This window comes from Sapajus apella, unplaced genomic scaffold, assembly GCF_009761245.1.
Source record: "Sapajus apella isolate SASKATOON/1434 unplaced genomic scaffold, GSC_monkey_1.0 scaffold35, whole genome shotgun sequence".
Lineage (NCBI taxonomy): Eukaryota > Metazoa > Chordata > Mammalia > Primates > Cebidae > Sapajus > Sapajus apella.
In genome coordinates, this window is record NW_022436975.1 from 720137 (window position 1) to 736260 (window position 16124).

Consider the following 16124-nt stretch of genomic DNA (forward strand, 5'->3'; position numbering starts at 1 on the left):
AGATTTGCTTTAAATTGTAATAGCAGCAAACAAAACAAAACAAAACAAAACAAAAGGCCAAGATGAACCTGGGAAAATGTTGAACTTTGTTCAATATGGGGCCTTATTTATACTCTTCCTCTAGCTCTGCATATGTTTGAAAATTATTATAATAAAAGTTTTGTTTTAAAGACAAAAACCAAATAAAGTTTAGTGGCAAGAGTGCAATTGCAGCTAAGCTTTTTTTGAAACAGAGAAGATAATTTCTGACAAAAATGAAATGCATATGGCTCCGGGACCCCAGGCTAGAATGAGTTACCTTCTGGCAATCCTCTTGAAACTGGATTGAAATAATTCTTCCATGACATGATGCTGTTCCCGACAAAGAACTTCTGTCATCAATTCCAACAACATAGGACTTTGAGATAATTCCAATGCATCTAGAAACTGGAAGAAATACATCATCAAAATTTTGTTGGGTTTTACTTTTGCTTCAATAGTTTAATTAGATAGTAAAAAATGTAAACATCTAAAAAGTTTCTTATATAGTAAAAATATATAACATACAAAAAAAATACCAGAATTTCACATACTTAACAAATACTAGTATTCCTGTCATTTTTACAGATATTGTGGGTGGCTGGTATATATCAGTGTTCATTATATACTGGGCCTGTATTCTTTTTAGGTTTTGCAAACATTACTCTTCTCTCTAGCTCAGGTTCTGAGAGGCCACGGTGATGTGCCTTCCACAGGCCCCCTCCTTCACCACGCCAGAGACTCTTGCCCTTACTCTGATTCTGGTTATGTGCATCTTTTCCACACGGTTCTTGCTATAGAGGCAACAACCCAGGCCGCTCCCTCAATGTTCTCATCCTAACTCTCCCCTTCTCTGTCTCACTGTCTGTTCTACTTTCTAGGAGATATCCTTTATTTTACCTTCAGTATAGAACAGGTATGTTTTTATTTAAATTTTGCTTCTGCATATTTAATTTCCAAGGATCCTTATCCTATCTCATGGACATAATACCTTCTTTCATCTCTGAAAGTATTCTGTGCAGTTTCCACTGCACTTAAGCCTGGGTGACAGAGAAACACTCTGTCTCAAAAACAAAACAAAACAAAAAAAGGCCGGGCATGGTGGCTCATGCCTGTAATCCCAGGACTTTGGGAGGCCGAGGTGGGTGGATCACAAGGTCAGGAGATTGAAACCAACCTGGCCAACATGATGAAACCCCGTCTCTATTAAAAATACAAAAAAATTAGCTAGGTGTGGTGGCGCATGCTTGTTATCCCAGCTACTCAGGAGGCTGAGGCACAAGAATCGCTTGAACCAGGGAGTCAGAGGTTGTAGTGAGCCAAGGGAGCGCCACATCACTCAAGCCTGGTGAAAGAGCGAGACTCCGTCTCAAAATGAACAAACAACAACAAAACACACACACACACACACACCCCACAAATGCATTTCATGTCTATATCCGGACTGGTGTCCTAACCCAGAGATATGTCATAATGTATATACAAACATTCCAAAATCTGAAATGCTTCTGGCTCCAAGCATTTCAGCAAAAAAATGCTCAACATATGGTATCAGGGATAATCATGAAATGCTTCTCAAATAATCATTATTAAATTTTAGAAACTGGAAATTATTGGTAATATTCTATTTCTTAGCTGCTTTTGCTATCAATGTTCATAACTTATATATACTTTATATATTCCATTTTATGCATAAAATATTTCAATTTAAAAATGGGAGAAAAAAAATTCCAGTGGATTCACATATATTCCTGTCACTGCTCTCCTAGTGAATCAAATGAATTCTTAAAAGTGAGAGCACTTCTCTGATTCTGTATATTCCACACACTTCTTTTCATCAAGATGTGTAACAAGAAAAAAAAAAAATCAGTGTTTTAATCTTACTTGATACTACTAGAAACTAACCTTTTTCATGCAGTCCACGTAATTATTGTACCGCGGAGTTCCTGGGGGAAATTCCCTGGACTGCATGGGGAAGTGAGCAACGATGAGCTGCTCCAGAACACGCCTAAGTTCCTCCAGACTACCTCCAGTGAGGCTGGTGAAGAACGGAAGAAGAGTGACAGCGTGGCCCTGTGGAGCAAGGCAAACATAAGAAACTGGACTATTTGTGGCTTACAGCTCCTGCAGAATAAATAAAATTACTGTTTTCTAAAGATGTTGCAAATAAAGCACTATTTGGAATCAATGAATGACTTCAGCATAATTTCTAAACTATATTAAAAACCAACCTGAACACAATTCTATACCTCATCATTTTTTTTTGGAGATGGAGTCTCACTGTCGCCCAAGCTGGAGTGCAGTGGCAAGATCTAGGGTCACCGCAACATCTACCTCCTGGGTTCAAGTGATTCTCACTGCCTCAGCTTTCAGAGTAGCTGGGATTACAGGCACCTGCCACCATGCCTGGCTAATTTTTTTTGTATTTTTAGTAGATACGGGGTTTCACCATGTTGGGCAGGCTGGTCTCAAACTCCTCACCTCAGGCTATTCACCTACCTCAGTCTCCCAAAGTGCTGGGATTACAAGCATGAGCCACTGCACCCAGCCTATACACCTCAGCTTTGACTCTTAATCAGGCTAGTCAGTTGACTCAGGCTATAGACACATAAATAGATACGACATGGTACTGATTCAGTATGTGCTTCCTCTTCTACAAATAATGACCCTAGTAAAAATGTACTGGACAAGCTTTGTGTAGATGGGGTGGTTGACAACTACACACTGCAGAACTACCTGAGAACTTCATACTGAGCTTAACTAGGAGTTGATTCCTATCTCCCTTGTATGGCAGATAAATTCCAAGACTGTCTATGGAGAAATGGGAAACTTGATTAATCACACAGTTGAAAATTCCAAAGAATTATCCCCTTTATCCAGTAATAAGGTCTCTTGCATTAAGGCCACATTTCAACAGGATTTAAAATCTAATTGCTCTAGGACTTTAAATTTAGTAACCTTTAAATGACAATATTTATTAATTCTTGACCCTAAAAATCACCAATAAGTTTTATAGTATTTAATAAATGAGTAATAAAGTCATTATCGCAATCCCAAAAAGCCAATTTAAATCGTATGTATGCAAACACAAATTTTAATTCATACAAATATGACAATCCTATATTTTAAAAGAACTGTTCTCGGGCCATCGCATCTCACATCTGTAATTGCAGCACTTTGGGAGGCTGAGGTAGGTGGATCACTTGAGGTTTGAGACCAGCCTGGCCACTAGGGTGAAATACACTAAAAATGCAAAAATTGGCCTGGCCTGGTGGCACATGTCTGTGATCCCAGCTACTCGGGAGGCTGAGGCATGAGACTCACTTGAACCCGGGAAGTGCAGGTTGCACTGAACCAGGATTGTGCCACTGCACTTCAGTCTGGGCAACAGAGTGACACTCTTGTCTCCAAAAAAAAAAAAAAAAGAAAGAAAGAAAGAAAGAATGAATGAATGAAATGTTCTTCTGTCTTGGAAAGACACACTGAACTGAAGCAGGTACAGATCAGATAACATGCCCCGCCCGCTTGGCCTTCCCGGCCAGTTGACGGGTGGGGTGACTGCACAGGTGAAACAAATAGGCCCACACAGGCTGGTTATCGAGACTGGGCTCATCAGTACAGGAGGATTACTGTGCTAGTCTATTTTTCAACATGTTTGAAATTTTCCATAATAAAAAAACAAAAAACATCACAAATATGCAAAAATAAAAAAAAAGGAAAGAGAATGTAATCCAAAAAAATAAATATTTCACTATTTACCTTTAAATGTAGATCCAGCTTTGTGTCAGCAAGTAGACTAAGATATGTTGTAAAGACTTCAGGGAATGAACCATGACTTGTATTAAAAGATACAGACGAATCAATCTACAGGAGGGAAAAGAAAAACAGGACACATTTGTATATCACGTCTCTGTTTCTTTAACCCATTGCTCAAATGTTTAAATTTTAGAAATGAAATATAAATTTAATTTTGGGCTTCAATAATATTTTCACAAGCTTATTGTAAAATATTTTAATACTTTCAAGACAATACATGCAGAGGTGCTTTAAAAAGATAAAGCAGAAGAAACAATAAGTCTAATAAATAATATTGGAAAAACTTTAAAAAGTAAGGTATACATAAACAACTATCCGGTCAAAATATTTTCTTATTTGTCAAACCAATGAGCTTTTGGAGCAACCTCCATCAAATTTTAAAGACAAAAGTTACAGAAGAACAAACATAACTGCCTTTTTAAGGAATCTCAAAATACCTGTAAAATTTTTGCCAGTAAGGTCAGCACTGCCATTTTACTTTCGAGAGGGGAATCCTTGGCCCACCATGAATCACACTTCTTCCAGTGCTGCAGAATTACAGTCGCAAGTTTCAGTCCTTGGTGTTTCTGGCTTGCTCGCTCCCTGAAGCTCTGGTCTAGCATGCCGTTCAAAACGGCACTCACCTGAGACAATTTGATGGTGAGAGTGAAGGAAAATTTTTAATTTTAAAAATGACAGATAGAAAACAAAATTTACTTTCATTTCAAAGCTATTCTTGGAAAATAAAGAAGATATTTCTATTAATAGATGTTTACTTCAAAACTGCTCAAGTTTGATTTGAGGTGCACTTTAACCATAGTTTTTCCGTAGAAAGTACAGGATGGTCTTAGCTATGTCATCAGGCTCATCCAGCTGCTCCTGGCTTTCCTAGGCTGGAGAGTCTTGACAGAACTCCATTTGAAAAAGGGGTCAGCTCTCTTCTGTCACCACCAAGAGCACTGTACATGCACATATAAGCACACACAAGTATACACACACAAGCACATAAATATGCACATATGCACACTTCTGTCCCACCGCCACTGTACATGCATGCATAAGCACACATTGGTGTACACAAACAAGCAAACATGGATACAAGTGCATACTTCCAGTCCCACCACCACTATATAGGCACACATACTAGCAAACAAGCACACGCACAAACACACACTTCCTGTTCAACTACCATTATACACACACACACACACACACACACACATACACACACACACATTTCCGTCACTCCACCACTCCTGTGACAGAGTGACAGGCTAATTTTGATCACATTAACATTCACTATTCCTGTCATTCTGACTATATAAACATTTTTCACAATGTTTCAAGCAGAAACAATGGCCTTCCCTTTTTGCACATTTTGTACTTCCTGAAGTTAATTGTTTGCTTTCATTGTTTTCAGTGTGTCTGTCATTAATTCATCATCCCAAGTTATGAAACTGCTGAAAGCCCTCTAAGCCTATCAGGTCTATCTGCCCCATCTCTGTGGCGACTCAGCTCCTGATCTGCAATGTCGGTGCTGGGCCATCCATGCCTCTGTGCGGGGCCAACGTCCTGCATCCAGCACCCTCCCCTCTCTTGGCTCACTGCCTGATCACTCTCCACCCAGCAGCATCCTGATGAGAGTACGAAGGGACCTCTTGGGGATCCAGCAGTCTAAAACATCTGCATTCGACTCTGACATAATAGATAATCCAGCTGGATTCAGAACTCTAGGCTGGAGATTCATTTCATGAATTGTGGAAGAAATTTGGTTCAAGTCTTGCAGTGTCCATACTGCTGCTAAAAAGGCACAGGTCATTCAATTTCTAGATCCCTCACACATAACTGCCTTTTCTCCAGTGTAAACCTGAGAATTTTTTCTTGTGCTAAAACCCCAGGGTTCTGAATTCTCAAGAAATGTGTTCCACACATTGAGCTATTTCTATGCACCATGCTGGACACCTCATGGCCTTCTTCCCCCTGGAAACTCAAGGCCTGTGCTTCTGGGCTCCTCTGGAGCTGTGTCCTCAGCAAATGCCTCTCCTGGCCCCTGCTCTCTGGAGCCAAGGCCTTGCTGCTCCATCTTGTGCATGAAACCCGTCTCCTCCTCATTTCTCTCGTGTTTTTTTTTGTCTTTTCACTCTCGACCCATTTCATTTTTAATTTCTGATGCCTATGCTTAATTCCCAAGAGAACTTTTCTGTTCTGACGTTCATTCTTGATAGCAATTCTTATTTCACAGGTGCAGTACAGTCTCGTCTTTCAGTTTTGTCTCCGCCTAACACTTCCATCTCACTGAACAGGCCTTGCCACAGTTGCCTGTGTCCTGCTGCGCCCTCTCGCGTTCCTTTCCTCAGGTGCCTGGCCCGCTGGTCTACTGGCTCACAGGTAGGACCCCGCTGGAAGCGCTGTGCAGCGTGCAAGGCTCACTGGTGGGGAGGATCACTGTCGCTGACCCAGGTGGCTATAATGCCTGCATCTTTATTTTCTCTTAGGGCTTGTCAGGATATTCTTGATGCTGAACTGAAAGTATTTGGAGGGAAAGGGCAGACAGCCTCAAAGTCTAGAATTTAGGAAGGCGTGCACTTAACTTCCCCCTTTTCCTGATGGGATCCGTATATTCAGCCATGCCAGAAACCTCCAGTCTAGAGGTCTCTATCCTTACCAGAGAGTCATTGCCCCTGCCCCTTCTCCTCATTTGGGGAGGATCCCAACAGCAGGAGGCTGCCCTGCAAGGGAGAGCTGGCCTTCCCCCAATCCTCTCTTCTCAGCCCCTGCCCACCCCTGCTCCCATGCCTGCCCTGCTGGGGTTCAGCCAGTGCAGACCCCATCTTCCAAAGGCTGTATCACCCCACAGCTATCTCAGACTCTGCATGCAATCTGCCACACCTGTCCTTTCGATTTACAGCTCTTGTCACTCTTGGAAATCCTTTTCTCCATGTCCTTTGAGATTATAGTGGTGCTTTTCTAAATCCCATTCTGTTACTTTAGAGAAATTTGGGAAAAGAATAGAGGTAAACGTTTATAATTTTTCTATCATTTCCATCAGAGGTTACAGTTTACAAAATCAGAATGTTAAATCTGAATGTCATCTACTATGATTTTATTTCTAACTTTAAAAAAAAAATACAAATTCCTAGCAATCTATCACTAAAGACTCCCCTACAACAGACAAGCACTGTTTGCAATAAAAGCTCAACTTAGGAAATCATGTACTCTCCCTTAAACTGGACATACGAACAGTTAACAGTTTCTGTCCACAGAGCAGGTTAGATTTCAAAATCCCAGAAGTTCAGCAAATGAAAGTCAACGGTATATTAAATACTGATCTCCAGAAAGCTGATGTGAGGGGGAAGGGAGACACAGCAGGGACATGCAGAAAATGATAACCCAGCATCAAGGCTATGAGAGAGCTGAGAGCAGAGAGGTCTAACGGGGCACGGAGACCCGCCTGCAGCTGGTATGAACACAAAGCCACCTCTGGGCCCCAGGACGGGTTTATAAGCTCCAAGGCCACATTTTGGCAAACATCTATATCGTGCATAGCTCTGCTTCATAATACTGAGGCTTAGAAATTTGCAAAGCATGAGAGAACACAAAAAATGTTTCAGCATCTGATAAGAACATTAACTATATTTTATTTTATGAGACAAAGTCTCCCTATGTCACCCAGGCTGGAGTGCAGTGGCATGATCTCAGCTCACTGCAACCTCCGCCTCCTGGGTTCAAGCAATTCTCCTGCCTCAGCCTGCTGAGTAGCTGAGATTACAGGCATGCACCAACATACCCAGCTAACTTTTTGTATTTTTAATAGAGACAAGGTTTCACCATGTTGGCCAGGCTGGTCTCGAATTCCTGACCTCAGGTGATCTGCCCACCTTGTCCTCCCAAAGTGCTGAGATTACAGGGGTGAGCCATCAAGCCTGGCCTAACATTCGTTAACTATTGATAAAAGGTGTGTTTTGGGGTTTTTTTTTGAGTTTGTTAAAAGAAAGAGCTTTTAACCTTCTAGAAAAAGAATCTTGTCATATTTTAACGAAATATTTCAGGAATATAGCAACCTTTTTATAAGCATTACATAAGAAAATATTGGCCAGGCACGGTGGCTCACAAGTGTAATCCCAGCAGTTGGGGAGGCTAAGGTGAGCAGATCAGGAGGACAGGAGTTTAAGACCAGCATGGCCAACATAGGGAAACCCCATCTCTACTAAAAACATAAAAAACTAACCAAGCATGCTGGCGAGTGCCTGCAATCAATCCCAGCTACTTGGGACACTGAGGCAGGAGAATCACTTCAACCCAGGAGGCAGAGGCGGTTGCAGTCAGCGAAGATTGCATCACTGCACTCCAGCCCGGGCAGCAGTGCAAGACTCCGTCTCAAACAAAGAAAGAAAGAAAGAAAAGAAAAGAAAATATTTACTTAAAGGAAAATTTTGTTACCATTTTGGGATTATCCATTGATGACTGCATGAGCTCCAATACAGCAAGATCCATATTTTTCAACAATTCCGTGTTGATCGTTTCTGAGAACAAGCTATAGAAATACTCCCCATGGGAGAAGTGGATGACGCTGCTCTGTGAGCTGCTCAAGGATGGTGTGGACAGCAGTGCTGGGTTCAGGAGAAGACTCACAAGGCGCTCACACTGGAAAGAAGAAAGGAGAGGTACCATAACCGGGGCACATCTTTGCATGGCACAGAAAGACCCTTGGGCAACTGATAACTTTGAAATTGGAAAATGACGCAGTAAAGTCTAAAAAGAGCCTGATATGTGAAGCCTGGATTCAAGTTGAAATTGTATATATTTCAACTAGCCTCCATTTTCTAGGTTTCATTTTGGGAAAGAAATCTTCCTTGACCCATATTTCTTGCGAAAACCCAAAAAATCTTGTTGTTTTTTATATTATTTTTTTGAGACAGGGTCTTGCTCCGTTGCCCAGCTGGAGAGCCGTGACACCATCTCGGCTCACTGCAACCTCTACCTCCTGAGTTCAAGCAATTCTCCTGCCTCAGCCTCCCAAGTAGCTGGGATTACAGGCGCATACCACCACACCCAGCTAATTTTTCTATTTTTAGTAGATGGCATTTCACCATTTTGTTCAGGCTGGTCTCAAACTCCTGACCTCAAGCAATCCGCCTGCCTTGGCCTCCCAAAGTGCTAGGATTACAGACATCAGCCACCATGCCCAGCCTTGTCGTTTTTCAAAAACAGGGTCTCACTCTGTTGCCCAGGCTGGAGTGCAGAGGCATGATCATGACTCACTACAGCCTTCACTTCCTGGGCTCAAGCTATATTCTACCTCAGCTTCCGGAGTAGCTGGGACTACAAGCATATGCCACCACACGTACCTAAATTTTTTTTAGAGACAGAGTCTCACTATGTTGCCCAGGCTATTCTGAAACTCCTGGGATCAAGCCATATGCCCACCCAGTGCTGTTGCTTTGAGGGTAAAGTCTAGTAAGGGTGAGTATTTTTAGATAATTTAAATATGTTAATTGTCTACATTAACCGGACAAAGGGGTGAAAAGGGGGTTTCTGCTACAGAAGAAAAGAAGTTGGGATGGAGTGAACACAGAGGGCTAGCTGCAGATCTCAGCTACAGCAGTAACTATTTAAGGCCAGCCCAGCATGGTTCCAAGAAGTCATGAGAATTTTTTTTTTTGGAGCCTCTGGGATTATCCTTCAGAGGCCGTCCCAATCATCCATGTGAAGGACCACCAAGGAGAGAAGAGGCCACATGTCAATACAGCTCAGTTTCATAGTCACAAAACGTTCTCTAGCTAATTCCTTTTGGAAACAAAGTAGGAGAGACAAAACTTCAATATTAAAAGAATGTTGTTCTATTCCGTTGTTTTTTTTTCTTAAACTACTGAAAAAATAATCTTTTAGAAAGAAAGTCAGCTCATGTTAATCATTCAGTACTTGTCCAGCTAAGACCTTACTACCCAAATGCCAGTATCTAGCGACACCTGCAAGTGAGATATGTATTTCCATTAGTAGGAGAATGCAGCATGCTGAGGTCTTTCCTACCAGTCCTCCAAAAGCAAAGGCTAACTCCAGAAGTCCGGTGGCCAGCTGCTTACAACTGGGGTCTAGAGAAGGCAGACACTGTCTCTCATCTCCAGGAGCAATGCTTTTATAAACCAGGGTAAGAAGTTCTATGCCAAGGGAATGATGCAGATCTGTGGACTAAAACAAAGCCAACACTGAAATGCCTAGCAAAAAGATATTTCATAGAAAAAAAAACAATTTCACTCCTCATTAAATAAAAATCCCACTGTAGATAGCACTGACAATTACCTTCCAATATTCAGAAAAATTTTAATTCAACTTTGTTTTTGTTGTTCTTGCTGTTTTGAGATAGGGTCTCACTCTATTGCCCAGGCTGGAGTACAGTGGCACAATCATGGCTCACTGCAGCCTCAAGCTTCCACCTCAGCTTCCTGAGTAGCTGGGACTAGAGGTCCACCGATTCCTGGATTTTGTGAGGTTTTTTGGTTTTTAATTTAATTTTGTGTAGAAATGAATTCTTGCCATGTTGCCCAGGCTGGTCTCAAACTTCTGGCCTCAAGCGATCCTCCCATCTGAGCCTCCCCAAGTGCTGGGATTACAGGTATGAGCCACTACATCTGGCTCAACCTTGCTTTCTATGCTAGATTCTTCATTTGTGTTGTCTTGCCACAAAGGCACAACAGCAGTTCTTAAAATTTTTCAGAAAGCTGCCCTGGAAGTATTCAAATGTCCTTTATTTTGCTTTCATTTACGTTTATAAATTTTTACATTTGTTTTCTTATTTATACTGATCCTAGAGCAAGTATTTCTGTAACTCTCATGCTCAATACATAAAGGATATTTAACTAAGAATATAAATAAATACACTAATTATCATACTAAAGCTCAAAGACATGTAAAAACAAATAGGTTATAATTACCTGAGATGGTAATATACCATGCAGAAGCCCAGCTCTGTGAAGCTGCTTGCAGGCAGACACAGCAGCAGCCAGCCTGCTCCTGTGCACTTGTGCATCAGGGCCATACAAGTTGACGGCACAAAGCTCCTCAATCCTGGCCATTCGAGAAAAACAGTAAACTAGGTGAGCTCTGATCTCGTTAAATTATCAAGATACTCTGAGAAAAATGTTTGCACTGTTATGAAAGCAAACAGAGGCAACACCTAATATAATCCACACACCCTAAGCTAGTGTGGAGATCAAACATGGTGCTAGCCGCGTCTGAAGTTTGCTGAAGCTTGGTGCAGGGAAGGCACTGGTTAAATGTAATTTCTAAACAACTGCTGAGGTCACTGGCAGCAAACATCCCACTGATATGAGCCTTACCTGAGGAAGCAGGAGCAGCTGCACTTACACGGGAACATACTAAGACCTGAAATTCCAAGACAACACATCCCTGAATGTGACCCAAGTGCCCACCTCTGTGCTGTTATTTTCTCTCTCAGGTGGGTCTCTAGGATATCTTCGTATGGCGACATCTTTAGCGCTTTCATTAGGTTCACACAAACATCAGGAAGATGATCCATAACCTGGACGTCTCCGATGTTGAATCCTACGCTCACAGGCTCACACAGCGTCTGCACCAGGACTCTCATCAGGTGTGTGTTACACAAGTCCTTCTTCAGGAGCTATAACAGATGGTTTGATAAACATACTTCATCAGCCAGCATTTCTATTTTCACCAGAGTGCAGGGCCCATGAAGTTGGGAATTTCTGCCTGACTAGGGAAAGAGTGGGCAGAGTTTCTCTGTAAAATAGGGGCAGAGTAAACACTTGAGGTTTGCGGGCTAGGTCGTCTCTGCTGCAACTCCTTATGCATAAGAAAGCAGCACGGACAACAGGTGGACAGAGGCGCATGACCATGCTCCTATATTTGCAGAGCAGGCAAAAGGTGAGGTAGTGCCAATGGACACAGTTTCCCAACCTGTGACTTAGGGGACTGCTGCATCCCAGGGCCTGGTATGCCACAGGCACATGGTAGAGATTCATGGATGAACTGACTGGAGTTTGCTTACACAATAAAGCTCACGGATACATGTATAAATATTTGCTAATGTGTGTTTCCTAAGGTAGATGTCTGATCATAGTACAAAAATACAGCATCCAATAAAACAATTAGAAAAAACTATATTGTATTTTATTTACACAATGAAACTCTGAAGGACATGCAAAGTTTCATGTTTCAAGAGTAGATTGTTCATCATCATGACCTTAGTTAATAACAATGCATTGTAATTTTGAAAACTGCTAAGAAAATAGATTTTAAATGTTCTCATCACAAAAAAATGTTACGTATGTGAGGTAACAGATACATTAATTAGCTTAATTCAGCAATTCCACAAGGCAAACCATATCAAAACATCATGCTGTATACCCTAAATACATTTTTTGACAACTAAAATAAATTGACAAATTTATTTTGACAGATAACTCTTCTGACAATGAAAAGTTTTAGAAAAGCCAAAACCGGGGCTTCTCTTCCTGTTTCTTCCTGGAGTCAGGAAAAGCTGGATTGAAAGGATGAAATAGAATAATGATTTTTTCTAAAAAGTCAAAACGCCTTCTAACAGGAACCTTTGAAGTATTTTCCCGGTACCAAATATTGAGCTCAAATTAACAGAGCAGCAGGACAGCCTACCTTCCATCCTTCGGGGGAGGTGTTCAGGAGAGTTGTGGTGAACTCCATAATCCGAACGACAACGGTGCATTTGCTATAGTTGTACCTTTCTGCCTCTTGTGGGCCTGGTGTGGTACCTGCTGCCCCAGCGCCAAAGCACTTTTCTGCTGCTATAACGTCATGCATAGCAATACTTTCTAAAAAGAAAGCCACTGCTTTCAAAAGTGAAGACTGTGCTTCAATACCTAGAAGCAATTATATGAAAACATTAATTTATGCTTCCTTTCAACTCCACTAAGATTAATATAAAATTGGTTCTCTAAGTATAGGTAGGATATTCACTCAGTAAAAATTCACAACTTTTCAAAAGAAACAAACAGCTTAATAACAGCTGAATAAAGTTGGCAGTTATTTTTTCTCATTTCAAAATTAACACAACCTAAACAGAATTGAACTACAGACTCATCCCGTAAGGACACATTTACGGAAGATCAGGTCTTGATTCTCAAACATTACATGTGAGAAGATAAATTATTATGATCATTTTAAAGGGCATTTTGGCAATTCATACCAAGTTTTTAAAAATATGCATGCCAATTTCTATCAAATGTTTAAAAACTCATTATGCTTTATCTAGCACTGAAAATTTAACTTAATGACTACAGAATTGCAGAGATAATCATTTCTAAGAATGTTCCTTTTAGCATTATTTTTAATAATAAAAAAATTAAAAATCTTAATTGTCCTTCAAAGGACAGGAACAAATTACGGAGCAGTCTTCAAGCAGGTGTGGACAGGCACCAGTCATCATACCAAATCAGCTTTCAGATCAATTCTCCAATGGGCTTTTTCATAAAACTCGTTTGTCTGAAAACACCCTGGAGCTGGTTCTCCTCTCCCATCTCAGCCTGTTCATCAGGACTCTCCTGCTTAACCAAAGACAGATCCACCCTCACGTCTCTCCACTTTAACTATCGTCTATTACTCCAAGGTCCACAGCCCTTCAGAGCCCTGAGGGACAATTTAAAATAATTTTGTACTGTTGAAAGAGTGAGTAAAGGCAATGATTGGGTAGGAAAGCCTTTTTTTAAGTCTCACCATTTCTAATTCTTTGTTTCCAATATAATTTAAGGAAAATCAATCAAATTGTCAACTGAAAGCATTAAAAATAATTTTGATAACATGTATTTTGATGTATTCCAAGAATTGAGAGAACATATTAAGAAATATCACACACCAGGGCCTGTCGAAGGGTGGGGGGCTAGCGGAGGGATAGCATTAGGAGAAATACCTAATGTAGATGTAGGAGTGAGAGATGCAGCAAACCACCACGGCACGTGTATACCTATGTAACAAACTGCATGTTCTGCACATGTACCCGAGGAAGTATAATTTTAAAAAAACATATTCTCAAAAACCAAATATCCTTGAATCCAACAGAATATTGGATTGTAAGACACACTGCAACCACAGATCTGTTAAATGTGGGACAATGTGTATTTTAGAATAAATCAAATATGGCATTTATTTATGCGAACAAGTTTTTTTTTTTTTTTTTCAGACGAAGTCTCACTCTGTCACTCCAGCTGGAGTGCACTGGTTTGATCTTGGCTCACCACAACCTCCGCCTCCTAGATTCAAACAATTCTCGTGCCTCACCCTCCCAAGTAGCTGGGAATACAGGCACCTGCCACTGTACCTAGCACCTGTCACCATGCCTAATTTTTGTATTTTTAGCAGAGACGAGGTTTTGTCTTGTTGGCCAGGCTAGTTTCAAACTTCTGATCTCAGGTGATGCTCCCACCTCGGCCTCCCAAACTGCAGGGATTGCAGGCAAGAGCCACCATGTCTGACCATGAACAGTATTTTTTAATATGAAAATCTATACAAATAAAAGTAGAATTCCAACCACATAATTTTATATTTTATATGTAATAACTATTAAAACTGCTATATTTATGTTATTCTGGAAGTAAAAAATGTAATGTGCACTAATAACAAATGTAATAATAACAGAAGAAAAAAAAATTTTATTTTTATTTTTTTTTTCTAAGACAGGGTTTCACCATGTTGGTCAGGCTGGTCTTGAACTCCCAACCTCAGGTGCTCCGCCTGCCTTGGCCTCTGAAGTGCTTGGATTACAGGCATGAGCCACCACGCCTGGCCAAAAAAATTTTTTGAGATAGGTCTCACTCTGTCGGCCAGGCTGGAGTGCAGAGGCACAATCACAGCTCAGTGTAACCTCAACCTTCCAGGCTCAAGCAATCCTTCCGCCTCAGACTCCCTAGTAGCTGGGACCACAAGTATACATCACCAAAACCGGCTAACTTTTGTACTTTTTGCAGAGATAGTGTCTTGCCATGTTGCCTAGGCTGGTCTCAAACTCCCGGGCTCAAGTGATCCTCCTGACTCAGCTTCCTAAAGTGCTGGGATTATAGGCGTGAGCCACTGCGCCCGGCCAAGCAATCTTTAAATATGTATACCCTTTCATTAAAAAGACATAGATAGGGATATAGTAAAATCTTAAGCATAAAATTTAATACTTTAGGATAAAATCATTTGAAGGGTATGGAATGAAAATATGAATTCAGGTACTCTACATAATTTCCAATAAAGCAGCTATATTTTCAAGCCAATGATGTTGAATATAAAACTGCTACAGTATTTATTGTCCAAAGAACATATTTTTTCAAGTAAAATTAAGTTTTGTATATTTAAAATGTCAACATTTACAACACACCAAAAAGTATAACTTTTTCACGTATATAAAGCTATGAGAAAAACTGTATTTGTCAACTTTGAAGTGTGAAGGAAGGAACCCTCACGGTGAGGTGACATGAAAGAGCAGGCAAGGCAGCCACACAGAACCTGTCATCATGTCACTGGGATTCTGACCTGACAGAGCTGCTGCCCAGGGTGACCCTGGCAGCACCACACACACAAGCATGAGGCAAGGGCAACCTACCTAGGACCTGGAGCGCCCCCACAGTTCTCTCCCCGATGAACGTGTTGTAGCATTCCAGTGCAGCCAGGAGCAGGTCCAGCCAGCAAAGCGTGGCCCTAAGGCTGAATGGCCCCCGCAGGTGCAGGAGGGTGGGCTGAGCCAGGATCCCTGAGGGCTGGCAACAGCCGCCCCCCTCAAAGATGTTGATGAGAAAAGAGGCACCTTCTTCCTTGAGAACATCTTTCAGCCATAAATTAGGGGATCTATTGCCTACAAGCAAGACAAAGAAACAAGATTAAAATACAGACACATAAATAACTCCCACATACCTCCATTTCTTTAGTCTAATCTTTGTACCTAAATTTTCAAAATAATGTGGGACAATCTTGTTTCATTTTATTATGGATTCAACTTGTCTCACTGTAATTACTTCCAAGAAGGTATTTCCACCACAGCCATTCTCTTCAGGTTCCTTAAACATTATAAAAACAGTTGACACAATTTGGAATAGCAGCATACTAATACTCTTTCCCCTGTCTTTTTATTTAAAAATTATTTCTTTAAGAAACAAAACAACTTGTGCAAATAACAACAATAATATCCACCTCTTGGGCTGTTACAAAGATCAGATGAATTAAAGTAGTTAACATTTGAACATGTGCTTAGAATAACATCTACCACACAGTAAATGCAGCATTTGTTAAATAAGAGAATCAAATGATCTGGTTTTTCCAGGAAA

General features: G+C 40.9%; 1 protein-coding gene across 4 annotated transcripts in view; it reads right to left on the reverse strand.

Moving 5' to 3' along the window:
• PRKDC (protein kinase, DNA-activated, catalytic subunit) overlaps nt 1–16124 on the reverse strand; it is a 183684-nt gene that overhangs the window by 99119 nt on the left and 68441 nt on the right. For all 4 annotated transcript variants that reach the window (XM_032296353.1, XM_032296350.1, XM_032296349.1 and 1 more), the window contains exons 31-40: nt 15407–15655; nt 12463–12686; nt 11244–11452; nt 10746–10878; nt 9844–10002; nt 8254–8457; nt 4272–4457; nt 3778–3882; nt 1924–2091; nt 299–426 (exon numbers count right to left, since the gene is read on the reverse strand). In XM_032296353.1, coding sequence (XP_032152244.1) covers nt 299–426; nt 1924–2091; nt 3778–3882; nt 4272–4457; nt 8254–8457; nt 9844–10002; nt 10746–10878; nt 11244–11452; nt 12463–12686; nt 15407–15655 — 1765 coding nt within the window. The remainder of the gene's footprint in view (nt 1–298; nt 427–1923; nt 2092–3777; nt 3883–4271; nt 4458–8253; nt 8458–9843; nt 10003–10745; nt 10879–11243; nt 11453–12462; nt 12687–15406; nt 15656–16124) is intronic.